This window comes from Perissodus microlepis, chromosome 3 (assembly GCF_051167445.1).
Source record: "Perissodus microlepis isolate ML-2025 ecotype Zambia chromosome 3, ASM5116744v1, whole genome shotgun sequence".
Classification (NCBI taxonomy): domain Eukaryota; kingdom Metazoa; phylum Chordata; class Actinopteri; order Cichliformes; family Cichlidae; genus Perissodus; species Perissodus microlepis.
Window position 1 is genome coordinate 40,239,037 of NC_140463.1, and position 17,492 is coordinate 40,256,528.

The 17,492-nt window shown below is 40.8% G+C and overlaps 2 protein-coding genes across 6 annotated transcripts; one reads left to right on the forward strand and one right to left on the reverse strand.

The window, feature by feature from the left end:
* Nucleotides 1–11: 11 nt before the first annotated feature.
* majin (membrane anchored junction protein) lies at nucleotides 12–13,930 on the forward strand. 5 transcript variants are annotated; one of them, XM_084924432.1, is made up of 10 exons: nucleotides 23–245; nucleotides 433–549; nucleotides 2,363–2,408; nucleotides 2,507–2,582; nucleotides 2,768–2,866; nucleotides 3,468–3,484; nucleotides 3,736–3,866; nucleotides 10,374–10,440; nucleotides 12,754–12,818; nucleotides 13,291–13,930. In XM_084924432.1, the coding sequence occupies exons 2-10, from the start codon at nucleotides 449–451 to the stop codon at nucleotides 13,334–13,336; spliced, it is 648 nt and encodes a 215-aa protein (XP_084780558.1). In that variant the 5' UTR covers nucleotides 23–245; nucleotides 433–448; the 3' UTR covers nucleotides 13,337–13,930. The 5 variants fall into 5 exon arrangements, with proteins under 5 accessions (XP_084780554.1, XP_084780556.1, XP_084780558.1 ...); XM_084924431.1 differs by having other exon boundaries at nucleotides 24–245; nucleotides 12,751–12,818; XM_084924428.1 differs by lacking the exons at nucleotides 10,374–10,440; nucleotides 12,754–12,818; nucleotides 13,291–13,930 and adding an exon at nucleotides 5,407–9,541 and having other exon boundaries at nucleotides 12–245.
* A 710-nt stretch (nucleotides 13,931–14,640) lies between these two features.
* On the reverse strand, nucleotides 14,641–17,227 carry gpha2 (glycoprotein hormone subunit alpha 2). The gene is made up of 3 exons (XM_084918662.1): nucleotides 17,119–17,227; nucleotides 15,004–15,188; nucleotides 14,641–14,910 (listed from the first exon to the last, which is right to left on the reverse strand). The coding sequence occupies exons 1-3, from the start codon at nucleotides 17,225–17,227 to the stop codon at nucleotides 14,806–14,808; spliced, it is 399 nt and encodes a 132-aa protein (XP_084774788.1). The 3' UTR covers nucleotides 14,641–14,805.
* Nucleotides 17,228–17,492: the final 265 nt, after the last annotated feature.

Genomic DNA, 17,492 nt, shown 5'->3' on the forward strand with positions numbered 1-17,492 from the left:
GCCGTCACCATAGTGACACCTGCTCTGACACTGTGGATTGGAAGAAGACGTGAGGGATCTAACGAATCACAGCAGCCCGAGCGGCCGGAAGGCGGGAATACATCCTGCTCAGCAAATCTCGAGACGAATCAGACGTTTGATTGACGGATACAGATTTAACTGTTCACGGTCTGCTCGAGGTCGGAGATAACCCAGTGAACGAGGTAGCGAATTCGAGGTCGCCATTTTAAGCATTAGACAATACGGTAATTAAAAAAAAACTAAAACGAGAGAGAAATCTTGTTTTTTTTTAACATATGTAAGGACAGTACTGCATGTGAAATTTGCCCTGTATAGCTATCTGAACATTTTCTCCCTGCTGTATTTCCAATTGAATCCTCACTATAACAATGAATACAGGAATTGGCTAATTTTCTCATTTTATTTCCTAAGCTCATTTAGGTCGACTATGCCGTTGCAGGCCATATCATTTCCTCTCCCAGAAACTCGATTCTTTAAAGCAGGGAGTTTCATCTACAAGTTCACGATCAGAGGAGGCTCCAGCTACAGGCAAGACAGTGTTATACACAGTGTTTCGTACTCAGGCTCTAGTGTATATGTACACAGCTCGGAAAAATGAAAAGAAGGCTTTTTAATCAGAGTATAGCTTAACATTAGCTAAACTTCAGCAATATTGATGTGGTCAGTTAAACAGCAGATGGGGTTGTTAATTAGTTTCAGCTGCTGCAGTGTTAATGGAATTAACAAAAGGTTCACAACAACTGGGCGACAATAAGACAACCCCCAACACAGCAACGGTGTTAGAGGGTGGAGGTTACTGACATTTTTCCCCTCCTGATCGTTTGTGACTATTTTTTAAATAGTTTTGCATCTGGCTAGTATCACTGTCACTGCTTATAGCATGAGGTGATACCTGGACTCTACAAAGGTTTCACAGGTAGCGAGACTCCTCCAGGATGCCCCGACATTCTCTGGCTTCCATACAAGCGCGTAGGGGCTATGCAAATTACTGGGTACCATTTTGAGTTGCTCCAATGAAATTTTGGCCCATTTTCAGAGTTTTTCGAGTTCAGTTACTCTCTAGGTTGATAATTTTCATTTTCAGGTAATTCTGCATGCTTTCATTCCTAATACACGACTCAGTCAATATCAGTATAGTTATCAAGCATCATAGTCACAGTGAGAGACAACTGTAATGCTAAGCGCCTTTAAACCGAGCGTCTCTTTAGTCTACTACTAAACAAGGCTTTGTTTGAGATCTGATGTGTTTTCAAAGTGTTCCTGTGATTTTGTGATCAGTGCGTTTTGCCTCTCTTCAGTATAGAGAATGAACCAACGTCACATCCCCACATAAAAAAGCAGAAATAAACATGGTAACAGTCGAATCCTAATTGTGTACTAGTGAAGACTTTCTTGTTTGCTCGTTTCTTGGTAGTCTTTCTCCAAACCAGAATGAGCTTTACTAGCATTTTCAGCAATGAAATAATTTAACTGTGCCTAAGCCTGAGACGATTCCACTTCCACGTGTATCTCTTCAAAGCAGAACAACCCTGCGGCACAGCTTGAAATCAGTACACGCGCTGCAGAGAAAGTAAGGATTCAGGTTGCACCTACCTTTTTTCTTGTTGCCACGTGGGACATCCCTTTTCCTTTGATAGTCTAAGTTCTTTAAAGCACTGTAAAATGTTTTCAATCCCCAAATCAGTTGGGGAAACAGCTCTGCTTCAAGCTTTGATGATTTCCGTGCTTTTAATGCCACTCTTTATAAGGGTTTCTGTTATATATCACGATATGTGATTCCTGGCAGTTATTTTGATCAGCAAAAGAGAAACATATCTCACTGGATCTGTCTGTCTATATTCCAGGATAATGCCCCGTAATAAAAGTCTGAGTGATCCTTGATTCTGCCTTAAAGCTATTTTCTGTTATTTAAAATACAACATACATGTTTGTTTTTTTTACACATTTAAAGCCCTGCAGCACTTAACCGTTTCTATTTCTGTCAGGACAACTTTAATCAAAATATTCTCACCACAGTGTGTCATATTTGGTCGTACAGTATGGCTCTGCTCTGGTGTCCACCCACACTCTATCGAAGCAGCAGCAGCAACAGAACCTCAGTGGTAACAGAGGGGGTGGAGGTGGGTTGCAAAGAAGCTTGCAGATTCATCAAAAACTATTCATGCTGAAACGGTTTAAATAGCACAGTTCGTATGGGAATTCCAAGCAGGATGGCCAGGTTGATAAAAAGCCTTTAGTGACACGATAGATATTATATTTAACCTTACTGCTTTTGTAATAAGTTGACAACTTCTTTAAGAGAGAAACTTTATGTGAGCATCTGCTGGGTGTGTCTCAACAGCCAACAGGATGTTATGGGAGAAGTCGCCTTCAATCAGGAATTAGAGGTAATTGTGGATCCTTCTCAGCACTCATGTGTTCTTTCACACACTGTTCTTTTTTAGATCCTCTTTTCATGTTTGTGCCTCTTCTTCTCTGTTTTAAGGAAATTATTAGAACCGTTCTTGGCAACCTGGATGACCTTCAGCCGTTCTCCTCCACCCATTACATCATCTTTCCTTGTATCCTTCACCTCTGCATCATCTCTGTGTTTAAGCGCCTCTCATCCCTCAATTTGACCCGTTATTTCTCTACCTATGCTACTAAACTGATATAATACAGTCCATAGGCATGTAATGAGGATCACAGAAGTCAAAATGTGAATGGTAGCTCCTGCCTGCTGTATTTTGTTAACTGTAGCTGTCAGATAAGAAACAGTGGGAGAGTGTGTGCAAACATGATGAGATGAATCTGAGCGTCTACCCTTTCACTCTTATCCTCTACCTGGAGAAAAACATGCAGAACGGTGAGGGCAGCTGCACGTCTGCTGGATATCTTGCAGCTTTAACGCTGACGTACTAACATAACACACTATAAAGTAAAGGAAGCTTCAACTAAACTGACATTCACCTTTTTTTTAAAAAAATTATGTTTTAAGGACAGAATCTGGGAAGAGAGATTTAATTCGTCACCCTTATTTATCTTTTTGTGTCATCAAAAGCAAGATGCAAGCAGAGGCATGGACGAATACTTTATAGAGGTTTAGCAGTTTTCTATTCTTTATTTTATGCCACCTTGTTGCTTCTCCTCTGTCCATCTCTTAAGGATGACTCCACTTCATCTGACAGATAAAATATGTCAAATGGCCCATAAAATATAACAATACATCATAACACAGCTATATTGTGCAATACCTCATATTAACTGTTTTCATTTAAAATTATGGCTCCAAAACAAAAAAAATCTTTCCCTGTTGGTTTACACCTGCCTTCTTTATAACTCATCTCTAAGACACGAGGAAATAAGGGAAGGAATCAAAGAGAGAAAATCTTGGGAAATGAGAACAATGATCAAGGATAGTGTTCAGGGATGATGATATCTCATGTCAGTTTATTTGTGTTTTTCAGGGTGTCAATCAGTGGAGGTGAGTGGATTATTACGTTACTCACAAGAGTACACGAGAGAATGTTTACATTTTATAGTCAAACTATTAAACAAAGAAATATGTTGCTGTGGTTAGTGCCGAAAAGTTCTGCTCTGAACACATAGTTTAAAGTTAAAATCAGTGACTAGATGAAAAGGTTGTATGATGTTTTCCTTATAATATAATAGAGTGCAATCAGGTAATACAACTGTACAGTCGAGCTGGGAAGTCATTGAAGCGTCTTTCTGTAGGAGAATGATGTAACGCAGCACATCCCCTCCATTCCTGAGCCTCAGTTAAAGAGAGATTCACCACTAGAGGAGGCCATACTAAAGGACTTAATCAATGACATGGAGGCCGAAAACAGGGTGGCAGTGACTGGGTGAGTGTTCTCTCTCTGCATACATCTCTCACAAACTGCATTTGCTCCATTTGTAACATTTAAAATTGTCTTTGAAAATGTAAAAATTGCATATCTTCAACACTCACCTGGTTCTCTTGTGACAAGTTTTATGCTAATGGCAACAGCAGAGGTTGCACTTGGTTTGAAGTGAAATGGTGAGCTAGTTGAAGGTGGCGAGAGAGCAGACACATAGTTAGCTACTCCCCTAAGTTGGGCATAATAAACCCACCACATACTTTAACAGGCCAAATAAACGTGAGATGATGGGTGGTGGGAATGAACAAAGAAGTAGAAAAACGAACCGGCAGCAAGACAAAGCTGTGGTACAACCTGGAATCGTCTTGGAAAGCAAAGATGGCACAACAGAGGAAGTGGACGGCCAAGTTCACAACGAGACACTCCGAGTTTGGCTTGCTACAATCTGTAGAGACATAAAAGACCTTACGCAAGAGCTAAAAACCGAACTAAGCACTTTAAAAGACGAACTGAAAAGAGAGTTAAAAGAAGAAATTGGTGCTCTTCAGCAGAAACTTGAGCGTAAGCTAACTGAGCATGTAAACAAACTATAGACGTAGAAGGTGAGCCTCACTGAAGCCCAGGTGCACATAGCAGATGGAGTTTTATCTTCAAAGCTGATGTTCGAAGCAGGAAAAGCGTAAGGATTTGAGTGAGTCTAACAAGGACCAAACTGTGATGGTCAGAACATCTCCAAAACTGCTGCTCTTGTAGGGTGTTTCCGTCCGCAATGGTCAGTATCTATTAAAGTGGTCCAAAGAAGCAACAGTGGTGAAACAGAGACAGGGTCATGAATGGCCAAGGTTCGTGGGGAGGCTGGCCCGTGTGGTACGATCCAACAGACGAGCTACTGTAGTTCAGATTGTGGGAAAAAGTTATTATTGGTTCTGATAGACAGTTGTCAGAATACACAGAGTATCACAGTTTGTTTGCATAACCACAGACCAGTCAGGGTAATGTGTAACATACCGACGATGTGTCACACCCCTAGGTGTCACATAGTAACAAGAAAGGTACCCTTCCGTGTCCTTATCAAACGCTTTGTGTTGTCAATTGAATCCAATAGAAAGCCGCTCGCGGCAGTAAGACACGCTTAGCGAAGAGGCCAGCCGTCCATTCCAGCCCTAACCCTAACCTTAACCCTATCACATAGTGTTTTCCAAAGTGATTCCGGATCTGAAAGTGAACAGATTTAATGTACATAATGTGCAAATATTGTGCAAATGTATTGTTTATAAGGTTGGGGAAACCTGCAGTCAGACTGAAGACCGAAGAAGTCACTTGCATGTCTCCGAACGTGTAACATGCTGATAATTTGTCACAGTCGTCGGTATGTTCCACGTTGGGATGAGAACGTGTTGGTCAGGGTGTCCATGGTGGCCCCTGTCCACTACTGAAAGTGCCAACAATGGGCATGTGAGGATCAGAACTAGACCACAGAGCATTAGGGCAAGTGGCATGGTCTGATGAATCACATTTTCTTCTACATTATGTGGTTGGTTAGGTGCACTATGGGAAGAAGGCAAGCCAACAGAGGACGTGTGATGGTTCGGCAGTGTTCTGCAGGGAAACCTTGGGTACCACCTACACAAACATTGTTGCAGACCTTTAATGAAATCAAAAGCAAAAATGGTTTGAGGAGCACAACAAAAAGTTTGAGATGTTTACTTGACCTCCAAATTCCCCAGATCTCAGTCCACTCAAACATCTGTGGAAAATAAGTCTGATCCATGGAGGCTTTACCTCGCAACTTATAGGAATTGCCAGATTCCACAGCACACCTTCACGGGTCTGGTGGAGTCTGTGCCTCGACAGGTCAGGGCTGTTTTGGAACCCAAAGGGGGACAGATTTGAGTGGACAATTTAAATCGGACCAACACAACAACAACAACAACAAAAAGCTGTCCAGTTCTGCTTCCTCTAAATTAGATCCAGCTCTAGATTTAAAACCAATGCAAACTGCAGCAGCTTTTCGCATACAGAATAACATTGTTCTAATCCTGACTTCATGGATTAATCCGTTTGCTCCCTGTACATTTTAGAATTGATTTTAAGATAATAACTTCTAAAGCACGCCCGGACCTGCCCTCTGCTTCATCTGAGCCAGTCACAGCGTTAGATCCACGGATGGAGCCTTTCCAAGGTCAAGTTTTCAGTCTGAAGGTCACCATCCTTTTTCAATTGGGGCCTTAGAAGAGGACATAAAGCTTGTAGACTCAGTTCCTTTAAGGCAGGGGTGTCCAATCCCAGTCCTCGAGAGCTACCGTCCTGCAGGTTTTAGATGCATCCTTGTTTTGACACACCTGAATCAAATGAATGGCTTGTTATCAGGCCTTTGCCAAACTTGATGGCATGCTGAAGAGGTAATCAAACCATTAGGGATGCATCTAAAAACTGCAGGACAGTAGCTCTCGAGGACTAGGATTGGGCACCCCTGCTTTAAGGACTTGCTTTTTATGTGATGACATCTTTTATCGCCCTTTTTCTCACTTTTTTTCTATTGATTAACATATTTTAGTCTTCTGGTGTATTCCTTTTTTATTTAATCGTTATAATTATTATTGTTATGATGATTATTATTATATAGGATCGGCCCAAAGCTGACATACTTTTGGCTATCTGGAGGACTGCACCAATGCACATCTTGTAGCTTCTGTATTGGCTCTGTGTACACGCAGAGCTCGACAAAGGGTCACCCAGTGGGGGCCTTAACCCTCGTTTAGATTTACTCTATTTCAGGTGAAATAAGGTGACTGAGTCACTGAGGTGACTGACATAGGTAAACTTTCTCGGAAAGAAGCCAGTGCATATTTTTGTGTTCTCCTTCGGAGTCCATTTATGTTGCTGTTATAAGACGATGCGAACAATAAGAGGACACTTGTTCATACAAGTATTATACACGCACAGTTTAGGGATCAAAATCAGTGTCCTTGTTCATAAAATCACTAAGTCATTCATTTTGACGACCACTTTGTTTCACACACACAAATGCACGCTTCAGTGGTTCTTGCAGTTATGAAACAGGCAAGAGGCGCCACCTCAATCACTCTGACAGTCAGATCAGTGGGGCGAAAATTATTATTTGAAATGTGTGCACACACATAAACAAGGTCCCGTGTTCCATCTAGTTTGTTTTAACTTATATAAACAGAATTGTCTCCTTTTTAAAACTCAGGAGACACACACACACCCTGCAAACGGCACAGCCTCAAGCATCAGAACCAATTCACAGGAAATAAAGTTTCACTGAGATTTTTAAGCCTAGTCTTAAAAGTAGAGATAGTGTCTGTCTCCCGAATCCAAACTGGAAGCTGGTTCCACAGAAGAGGGGTCGAAAACTGAAGGCTCTGCCTCCCATTCTACTTTTAAATACTCTAAAAACAACAAGTAAGCCTGCAGAGCGAGAGCGAAGTGCTCTAATAGGATAATAAGGTACTACAAGGTCATTAAGATAAGATGGGGCCTGATTATTTAAGACCTTGTATGTGAGGAGCAGGATTTTGAATTCAATTCTGGATTTAACAGGAAGCCAATGAAGGGAAGCCAAAACAGGAGAAATCTGCTCTCTCTTTCTAGTCCCTGTCAGGACTCTTGCTGCAGCATTTTGGATTAACTGAAGGCTTTTCAGGGAGTTTTTAGGACTTCCTGATAATAATGAATCACATCTCTACTGTTTTCCTGTGAAGCAGGATCAGTTATAGTAAGGCTCTCAATTGTATTTTTAACACAAGCCACCATTGGTCCACTTTTCTCTTTTCTGGGCCTTGACTCTAAATGATGGTTATTTTCAAGCCTCTCTGTATCTGGATTTAGAAGTTCTTGTTTTTTGCACACAAATCATATAAGCACTGCTGTTTTTAAGATTTCTGGCCAATCGGAAGCTTTCTGAACCAGAAAGTTTCCTTAGTCACAAGAAAAAATGAATAGTTTAGTGCCCTTAAGGGCGCTTGTAGAGTTTCTTTGTACTTGCTCACTGACCTAATATAGTGTGGATGGCAGATTATGTTAGATCTAAAAATGTACAAGGATATTTCATGGAAGGTTGGCTTTTTTTTGACATATACTATTTTGATAAGCAGACACTTGATCCAGTATAAGGAAGCAGTTAATGATGAAGCTTATGCACAAATTTCATACACAACTGGCATTGTGTAGTTATTTGCTCACATGGCAAAGTACTTCCACTACATTTCTCCCACTGTAATCTACACACTTCCATGTGAGACCCTCGCTAACTCGGTTGTACTGGCTCCCATCAATTTCAGGGTCCACTTTAAGATGCTGTTTTTAACTTTTAGAACTCTGCATGGACAAGCACCAGCATCTTAAAGTGGACATTTACATCCATACATCCCTAGCAGGTGGTTGTGAACAGGGCCTGCCTGCTGTGAACTAAAGAAGGCAGAGCCTTTGCAACAGTGGTGTCATGGTCCTCGGTCGTTGACCCAGCGTTTTGTGTTTCATTTTGGTGTCATCTTATGTTTTGTGTTAATTCTTATTTTGTATTAGGGCTTAGGGTTTGGGTCTTGTGTTTAGTGCTTTAGTGTTCTCCCTCCTGTGATCTGTTCGTGTCCCTGAGTTTGTCTTTGTGAATTTCCTGTTTTACTTTGAAGGTCTGTGTCTGTTATCACTGTGTCAGCTTGTGTTTTCCTGTCGTCTTGTGAATTAGCATCTGCTGTGCTTCCCTCCTGTGTGCCATTACCTGATTACCTTTTGTGTGTACATATCGTGGGTGTCAGTCTGTGCTCCTTGTCGGTTCGTCTGTGTAACCTGTGTCATTCTGCGTCTTGTGGTCATCTCTACGTCTCTCTGCGCCACACTCTGATCTCCCTTCCCAGCTCTTCATCCCCTGCGTACCTCCTTATGTTTTCCCCGCGTGTGACTTTGTGAGTTATGGTTTCGTGTTTTGTTATTATTAGTTTTCCCCAGTTTAGGTTCATGTTTAGTTCTGCCCTCGCCTTTTGTTATTGAGCACTGTAAACAAACCTCACTCGCATCTCCACCACTGTCTGCAACTTGGGTCCTCATTCACTCCACCACACGGCTGCTGCCCCAGCTGTGACAAGTGGCCCCAGACTCTGGAGATCTCTCACATTGAGCCTGAGATCTGTGGTGTCTTTTAAAAAACACCAAAAAAAAAAACTTTTTAAACTTGCTTTTGGCAGATAGTTGGTTCTTATTTTGCTCTTTTTTTTGTGTGTATTTTATTTATTTTTTGTCATTGACCTAGCAGATTAAAGTTCTTGGACTAACATGTTTTAACAGTAGGTTCTTTATTTGGCCGGACTTGGGTGGTGCTTTCTGTGAAAATAGTTGAACCTACTTAGAGAATGACAAAAGCTCTGATAGTTTGCTGTTACTGTCACAGTGTCAGTGAGTTTTTAAGAACTGTGCAGACTAGTTACAGTTAGTAGAAATGTAAAAGAAACTAGATAATCTAATAAATGACCAAAGATCTGCCATCAACGATGTGATTCCAGGTTCTGACTTATGGTGATAGGAGTTAGCTAGTTGCTGTGTGTCCCTTAATTTTTGAAAGCCAGCATTAAAGTGCAGTACCACTCTCTACTATCTTGGATATGTATATATTAATATGAATACATTCATATTTTTTTTTTAAGCAACATGGTAATCGTCAATATTCCCTCCCCCCCCCCCCCCCCCCCCCCCAAAAAAAAAAAAAGTCTGCTGGGGTTTTTTTTATGTAAGTGTGTAATTTGGTCATATTATCATATTTTAAAGACTGCTAGTTTGTTCGAGGCTGGGTGTCATGCCCAAGAAAAAAAAATTCTTCAACAATCCCAAAATTTTATCCCGGGATCTGCAGGTAACTGTTGCAACTGTTGTGCCACCTTGCGTCACCAATCAGAAAGACGCTGAACACAAATTTTAAAGTGACCAAATCATAAAGACCAGGCCTCAATGATAGAGATGTTTGCTGTAGTGAGACAGCTGCTCATCAGAAGAACCTCAAAGCAGCTGTAAAGCCATTTGAAATTTTGATTGCTTGTTCCTCTGCCTCAGGGACTGGGTCAGGTACTTGCATTCACTGATTCAACTACGGTTTGTGAATAATAGCAAAAGCATTTAAAGGTTATGTAAGGCCTTGTTTCTAAAAACTGAAGTAGACATGGAATTGGACTTTTTAACAACATCCTAAGCAAATACACAAAGGACTGAATGCTGATAGACGGGCTAGATTTAAATCCTATTTTAAATCCTCAAATGTATCACCTTAATCTGTGGAGCCACTATTTAAAATAAAACAATCAAAGGCGAACATTTTCCATTTGATGACAAAGGTATCGATCTGTGGTGGCCGAGCGAGCATAACGCACACTTAAACGATCACACCAACACACTTAAATCAGGACAATTATTGCCGAGGCAACCAAAACTGACTGACAGATCTTCTTGTATTTATAATAAAGTTCCTCAGATACTTGAAAGTTGTCTGTGTCTAAATTACAGCAAGTTGGACTTGGTCAGTGAGCACTCACAGGGAAAGACCAAAGAAGATCCAGGACACGTTGACAAGGTGATCCTTTCCAGTTCGACGTTTTACTCGTAACTTCTGATCGATTCTCACACTCTTCCGTGTAAAATTGAAGCGTCAGTCATTGTTTAGAGTTACGATTCCAACGCTTCAAACTCTAATGTCAGTCTTGTAACACCCTTTCATTTCCTCTCTGACACACACACTCTTGTAGCATCTTTGTCTTTATTGCAGCCCGAGGCTAACATTAGCGCAGACAGGTAGGATAACGAGTGTCATTAAGGTTAATAATAGCATTACATCAGACACAGAACTCTGTAATTGTGTGCATGTGAGAGAGTGGTGATGTTCTTTGGTTTAATTAGCAGTAAAATCCAAAATTACCCCTCTCTCCGTTCCTTTCTCGTTCGTGCCCTTTCATCTAACCTGATCCTCTGTTTCTACATTTGTCCACTCTGTCTTTTTCCACCTCTTGCTTCTGTTCCTTTTTTCCCCTTCAGCATTTGTTTCAAGTGGAAAAAATGATTTAAACTTGTTATGTCAGCCCTTTGAGTTATTATTGTCTTAACACTGAGAAGGAAGTGTCGATACAAGTCTGCAAGCTTTAAAAAGAATTATGTTCGAACGTTGTGGTCTTGATGATGTTAATGTACATACGAGCTTTAAGAGAAGGATGGAAAACATTTTTATGAAATTAATTTCAATTTAAACTAATGTTGACTGCAAATTTGTGGTTATTTTCTTTCAAACCATCTGTCCTCTCTGTCCAAAAATTGGATGCCAATGTTCACATTTTGGACAGAGAGGACAGATGGTTTGAAAGAGGATTGAAAGAAGCCATCTATGTCCACTGTGAGCGACCATCTTTGAACAGAGGCGGTGGTTTACGACACCAACTGTCTGCCATCTATAATCCAGTTTTGAGTTCCCTCCCCAGACGCCTTAACGCCCACTTACATCCTGGGCCATCTGACCTCAGGAATTCGCATGATAAGGTGGGGCCAGGTTCCACAACGAGCTCACCCGAAACCCTGGCTGATTGGGACCCACACCCAGTTTCACACCTTGGCTCAGGCGATTAGAGGATCATCAGGGGGTCCTTTTGTCCCTCTGTGGGGGGACACTCCCACTAGGTTTAAATCTGGGACTCCCCACCATTTGACCTTAGAACTGAAGAAGCTTCTCGGATGAGAGGTGAAACGTCTTCAAGCAACGTCTTCAAGCCGTTTCTGTTCACCGAAACAGCCAAATGTGCACTTGCTGGTCACCTTATTACTGTTCAGTAAACCTTGCTACTATCAGTTTGGCTCAACCTTAATTTTTCATTACACAGATTCAACAAGGTGCTGGAAAGATTCCTCAGAGATTTTTCTCTGAGTCTTTCACATGACAGCATCACATAGTTGCTACACATTTGTTTGCTGAACATCTGTGATTTAAGTCTCCTGTTCCGCCAGATCCCAAATCTACTCTATTGGATTGATCTGGTGACTGTGGAGGCCATACGAGTACAAAGAACTCATTGTCATGTTCAAGAAACCAGGTTGAGATGATTTGAGCTTTGTGACGTGTTGCGTTATCATGCTGGGAGCAGGCATCAGACGATTGGCTCACTGTGGTTGTGTACCAATGGATGTGGTCAGCAACAGAAGTCAGAGAGGCTGTGGCGTTTCAATAATGCTAAAGTAGTACTACGAGACCCAAAGAGTACCAATTGTGTACCACTAACACCAACTTGAGCCATTCATATAAGGCTGGAGGGATCCATACTTTTATGTTTTTACACCACATTCAGACCAAGTTGAATTTTGCAGCAGAAATCAGACTCATCAGACCAGACAACATTTTTCCAATCTTCAATTGTCCAGTTATGGTGACCTCATGAATTGTACCTTCAGTTTCCCATTATTAGCTTACAGGAGTGGTACCTGGTGGGGTCTTCTGCTGCTATAACCCATCTACTTTAAGGTTCCACATGTTTAGCTTGAACTTCAGCAGGTTGTCTGGACCATGTCTTCATGTCTAAAGCCATTGAGCGATGCAATGAATGTGATTGGTTGGTTACATATTTGAGTTAACAAGAGTTGAAAAAGTGCACATAACAAGTTGGCTGTTGAATGGACCACTGAAAACCTCATACTGGCTTAGTTAATGCATCTCTTCTTATGCCCTTTCGTGGCTCTGTCCTGGTCAATTCACATACTTGAACATTTTAGATTTGTTTTGGGGTGTTAAATTTTTTTTTTTATGCTTTTTGGGGTTATATCACCATATGGGAAAAGTGGTGAAAACAAGTTATAGCAGGTGTGTGTTATTTATCTACATTTTCTTCTCTTTTTTTAAAAATAAAAGCAGCCTGAGATAGCACTGCAGGAGCAGGGGACACACGTGAGACCAGGATTTCTGAAGCAGCTGGCCAGGTCAGTATGACAGTGCAGTGCCAACACCATCAGTAGAGTTTTTCCTTGAATGCTGCAGGCAGACACAGCAGGGTAACAGTCAGACAGTTGATTGATTTTTTACACCCAGGGGAGAAACAAGAGCTGATTTGTACGGTCGATCTGCTGATAAAATAAGATGTCAAAGATTACAATGGGTTGGGAAGTCCCACTCTGCAGGAATGCTGTAATTCCTGTGCATGTAAGCACAGAAATTACAGTATTCCTGCGAAATGCCTGCTCACAGTCGCCCGATGTCCTTAGGCATATCAAGGACTAACATGAGCATGTTCTGAACGAGCATGCCAAACCATCTAACAAGTCTTTTCGTGGTGGTAATGAAATACGGTAGCAGCTCCGTGGACTGAGCCCAAGAACCCTGTCTTAATGTTATCAAATGTGCATTTTGTTCACTGCAACAATCTCTAAAAGTCTTTGTTTTTTCTCTTTGCAGCCATGTCTTCCCTTTCTCATTGTTCGTCAAAGATCCAGAGAATTAGAAAAGCATTTCCTCAGTAATATTACCAACTGAATTGTTTATTGATATGATGCGTGTACAGTGAGACAGTGATGAATGAGGTTGATAGGAGCACAAACTCACTCAACATTTATCACTTAATTCAAGGCTGAATTTAAAGTTAAGCTTAGGGATAGAGGTTGTGGTTAGGCATGTTATGTGACCGCTTAAGTTTATTTGTGCGTGGTTGTTAAGAAAAAAAAATAGAAAATTCACAGAAATTATTTTAAAGTTGCAGAATAGAAATTTATTGACATACAGTTTCATTACAAATTACACAGTGCATTGTTCCTCTTTTTCATTTCCAACATTCTTTGGTTTCATCAATAGATATTATTTACAAAATGACTTTAGTTCAGATTCTTAAATATAAATAAATTGTGTACATTCTTTGGTCTCATGACTGTGATTAGTGGTTACTACAAGAATGACATTCCTCATATATTTGAGGTTTACATTGTTTCCAAAGACGGTATTTCAACTTTTTTGTTAATCGAAGTCAACAAAGACATGACTCGACTGTTTTATCGACTGCTATGTTTTCATTCATTTTATATTAAAGTCATTCTAAATCTGACTTTTGGTTCCTGCGAGTTTGATTATGTCTGTGTCCTGACACTTGCTACTGAATCACAAAGTGTGATGAAAGATGATTGAATTATGAAGTGTTTGCCAAGCCTCAAAGCCCTGAGGCAACACTATAAAAATGTTTAGTTTGTGTGCAGTGTGTGTGACAGAATGGTTTCTACAGCCTAAACTCAAAGCATGTCAATCAAGTTTCTCTTACATCACATTTTACACAAAAAAAACTAACAGTACATTAAAAAGCGTGAATTTTTCATGCAGTTATAAAGTAGTTGGATCTGTAGCCAGAGAATTTACTGTCTACAATTTTTGTTTTGTTATTTCATTTCCTGTTATGCTCATTTTTGATCTTGGACTTTACTAGAGTAGCTTTGCATGAATCACATATCAGATTAATCTTTAATTATCTAATACTGAGCCTTGGTGCAGCCCCTCAGCTCTTCCGCTGTCAGAAATAAGTCGTTTTAGCTCCTCCCCCTCACCTCAGGCTCACTTTGTTCTGATTGGCTGTCTGTCTTAAACAAAAGATTTGAATTGTGTGCTATATATGTAAACTATATATATGTTTACAGCCAAAACTCTGTGCTTCTGATGACCATATTAAGGATGAGTTTAATTAATATGAGCGTCCACCACTAAAGCAAAGTATATATATTTCACAAAATTAAGGGAAAGCATAATAGGTCCACTTTAGTGAAGGAGACCCTGCTATGAAAGTACCATATTACAATGTCAGTTAAAGTTAATTTTGTTCAAACAAGCCTAAATGGACAGAAAAAGAAAAGTTGTCAGTATTTTACTGCCTACACTGTAACCTGGTTTACTCATTGTGGTTAACATTAGTATGCAGTATAATATCATTGTGTATCAATAGCGTGATTTGCGGCACATGTCACAGCGACACGCCTTCGCTGTCAGGATCTCTATTTCGTCATGGTGACGACCCTGCGGGCAGTCCAGGCGAACTTTGACCTAAGTGAAGAGAAGCCAAAGAAAATGAACAACAGTAAAAATGAAGCAGTAGTTGCTCCTATAGTTGTTTCCTCAACATCTCCCACCTCTTACCTTGGCGTCCTTGCTAATGGTGCAGCATCGTGAAGTGGAAGTGATGTTGTGGGTGAAGTTGGAGGCCACCAGTACAGAGTATCTGGATGGAAAGGCACTGGACTCACAGTAGCCCACGCAGGCGTAGACCAGATGAGTGCCTTTACATGTGCCGCGACGGTCGCTGCGTATGGTCACGTTGAAGGCTGGAGGAGGGGGAAAAGTACAGGTTAGTGTTTGGTTTGCAGATCCATGCAGGAATTTAAGACTAACCAATAGCTCACTCCCAAAGAATCATGGTCTTTGATATGCATTCGCACTAAGTCCAAGAATGCTTAGTTATGTCCCACTGTCATACAATGAAATGCATAAGAGTTCTCAATGTGTACATTTTCTCACCACTAGATATCAGTAGATTGCAGATTCCAATCAACTGAGTTCTGTTTTCTTACCTCTCCCAATTCAAGTGTATAGTCCTTGCTACGGTGGCTGCTGTAGGACAAACGGCCAAAAAAACATTCAATCCGTTTGGACTGAATCCATCCGGGGGTTTTTCCCTATCTATGGAAGGCTGCCATTTCCACATTTCACCTCACCTCCCAATGCCGTGTGAAAAGTGCCCAACTTTATTTACACTGGGAGACGCTATAAAATTTGTGAACAAAAATTTGTGAAAAGAGTCCCATACAAATCATCAAGTCAAGGAAGCTTGCTTCTGAAGAATATTACTGTGGTGATTTGTGAGGATATGCTAAACTGATGGTAGCGTTGCTTTTTTTCTTTGCCACCCTTAACTACTGTACTGTCTGTTAGCTACTGTTAGCCTCTATCAGCTACTATTTGCTGACAATAATAAAAATATCTTTGAAGTGACACTGGTGCACTTTGGCGCTTAGTGAATTAGCACTCATATGTTGTGAGAATGTAATGGACACTCAAGCTTAGCATTAGCTGGCGTAATGCTTTGGTGTACTGCAAATGTGGTGGGTCTCTGGCTACATGGTGGAGCACGGTGGTTTCCACCAACTTCAGACCAGTTCCTATGTATTTTTAATGCATGAATTATAAGTTTATGAGAAGGCAGCATTGGGCTGCTCCCAAGTAACCTTAGGTAAATACTGAACCCTAAGTTGCTCCCCAGTGCGTCCATCAGTGTGGGAATGTTAGACAGAAAGCACTTAGGTAGAAAAGGTATAGAAAACAAGTGCATATATGAATGAATAAATGAGACATATTGTATAAAGCATTTTGAGTGCAGTGAATAGAAGAGCACTATATAAGAACTAGTCCATTTACCTTTTATTACATAACCACCACCCCCTCCCAAAAAAAAAATGCTGAGTGTACTTTTTAAGTCCACAATGAAAATGTCAAAATGATATTTTGACCTGGGACAGACTGGCGTCCTGTAGAGTGTACCCCAGCTCATGCTATGGCAGCTGGGATAAACTCCAGAACCCCGCGGGGCCGCTGAATTGGATAAGTGGAAGAAAGTGGATGTATGATACTTTGACAAGTACATACAAATTGATTATGGGACTATTACTTCTCGGTCATGTTTATAAATGCAAAAGCCTATAAGTCAGTTTAAATCAGACCTCAGTCTCTGAGGTTATTCATCCATGAAAAAGTAAAATACGTTAAAATAAAAAAGATCCAAACCACAATTATGAAAAGTATGGTTTGGCACTGTCAGGATAATGCTGCTAGAATAGGACATAATTTAAGTCTGTGAGGATTTAATGCTAAAAGCTAACTTTGAACAAAAACTATATCTAAGTGGACACTGCACCAACACTGAACTGTTTCCATTCTGGTTGGTGAACCTATATTTGAAGCAAAACACCAAAAATTTGGTTCCTGTTTGGTTTACAGTTTGGAAAGTAACTGTGTCCACTGGCCTCAGTGTCTGCTGAGAAACAGCCCACACTGGAAGAGGTTTGGGAACTGATCATCGCATAAAACTGTGCAGCCAAAGGTGGGGTAATTTCCGTAGTATGAGCATACTGAATCCGCGAATCATCTGTGAATTTTTTCTGGTTACCTCTTCCACAAACTTTAGACCTTTCTTCTTCTTTTTTTTTTTTAACTAAAAAGCTAGCACCTGGAAACTGAACTATACAGTTTAAAACTTACGGTAAAGGTGACAGCCTGGGGTGAGGACATCGGAGCTCCAACCAATAGAAGAGGAGAGCAGCAGGAGTGAGATCACTGGTAGGGCCAGCAGGCAGAGATGTGAGGTCATGCACAGCGACATCTGAATGGTTCAAACAGAGGGATACGTTAAATGTTGCTACAAGAACCCAGGAAAGAGAAGTGTTTTGTCCCCAGCTTTTAAGGAAATCATGCAAAATGCACAGGGCCAGTGGTTTCCGATCCTTGGCGCAATAAATCAGAGCGGCCTCAGGACGGCTCAGAATGATTATTGCTGCACAAAAGAGTTTTTCAGCTTTGTCTTATTTTATTGCCTGGTTTCCTGTAAAATCTTGGAGAGTTTAACCTCTTTAAGC

Bases quoted from the DNA above. Each gene is read 5' to 3' on its own strand.
- majin (XM_084924428.1), top strand. From the start codon at position 449: ATGCCGTTGCAGGCCATATCATTTCCTCTCCCAGAAACTCGATTCTTT. The intron at 550-2,362 runs GCAAGACAGTGT...GTGTCTCAACAG, and splicing joins AGAGGAGGCTCCAGCTACAG to CCAACAGGATGTTATGGGAG. The intron at 2,583-2,767 runs GTATCCTTCACC...TGTAGCTGTCAG, and splicing joins CCATTACATCATCTTTCCTT to ATAAGAAACAGTGGGAGAGT.
- gpha2 (XM_084918662.1), bottom strand. From the start codon at position 17,227: ATGACCTCACATCTCTGCCTGCTGGCCCTACCAGTGATCTCACTCCTG. The intron at 15,189-17,118 runs GTAAGTTTTAAA...CCCCTCCTCCAG, and splicing joins CCCAGGCTGTCACCTTTACC to CCTTCAACGTGACCATACGC. The intron at 14,911-15,003 runs GTAAGAGGTGGG...CTCTTCACTTAG, and splicing joins CCATTAGCAAGGACGCCAAG to GTCAAAGTTCGCCTGGACTG.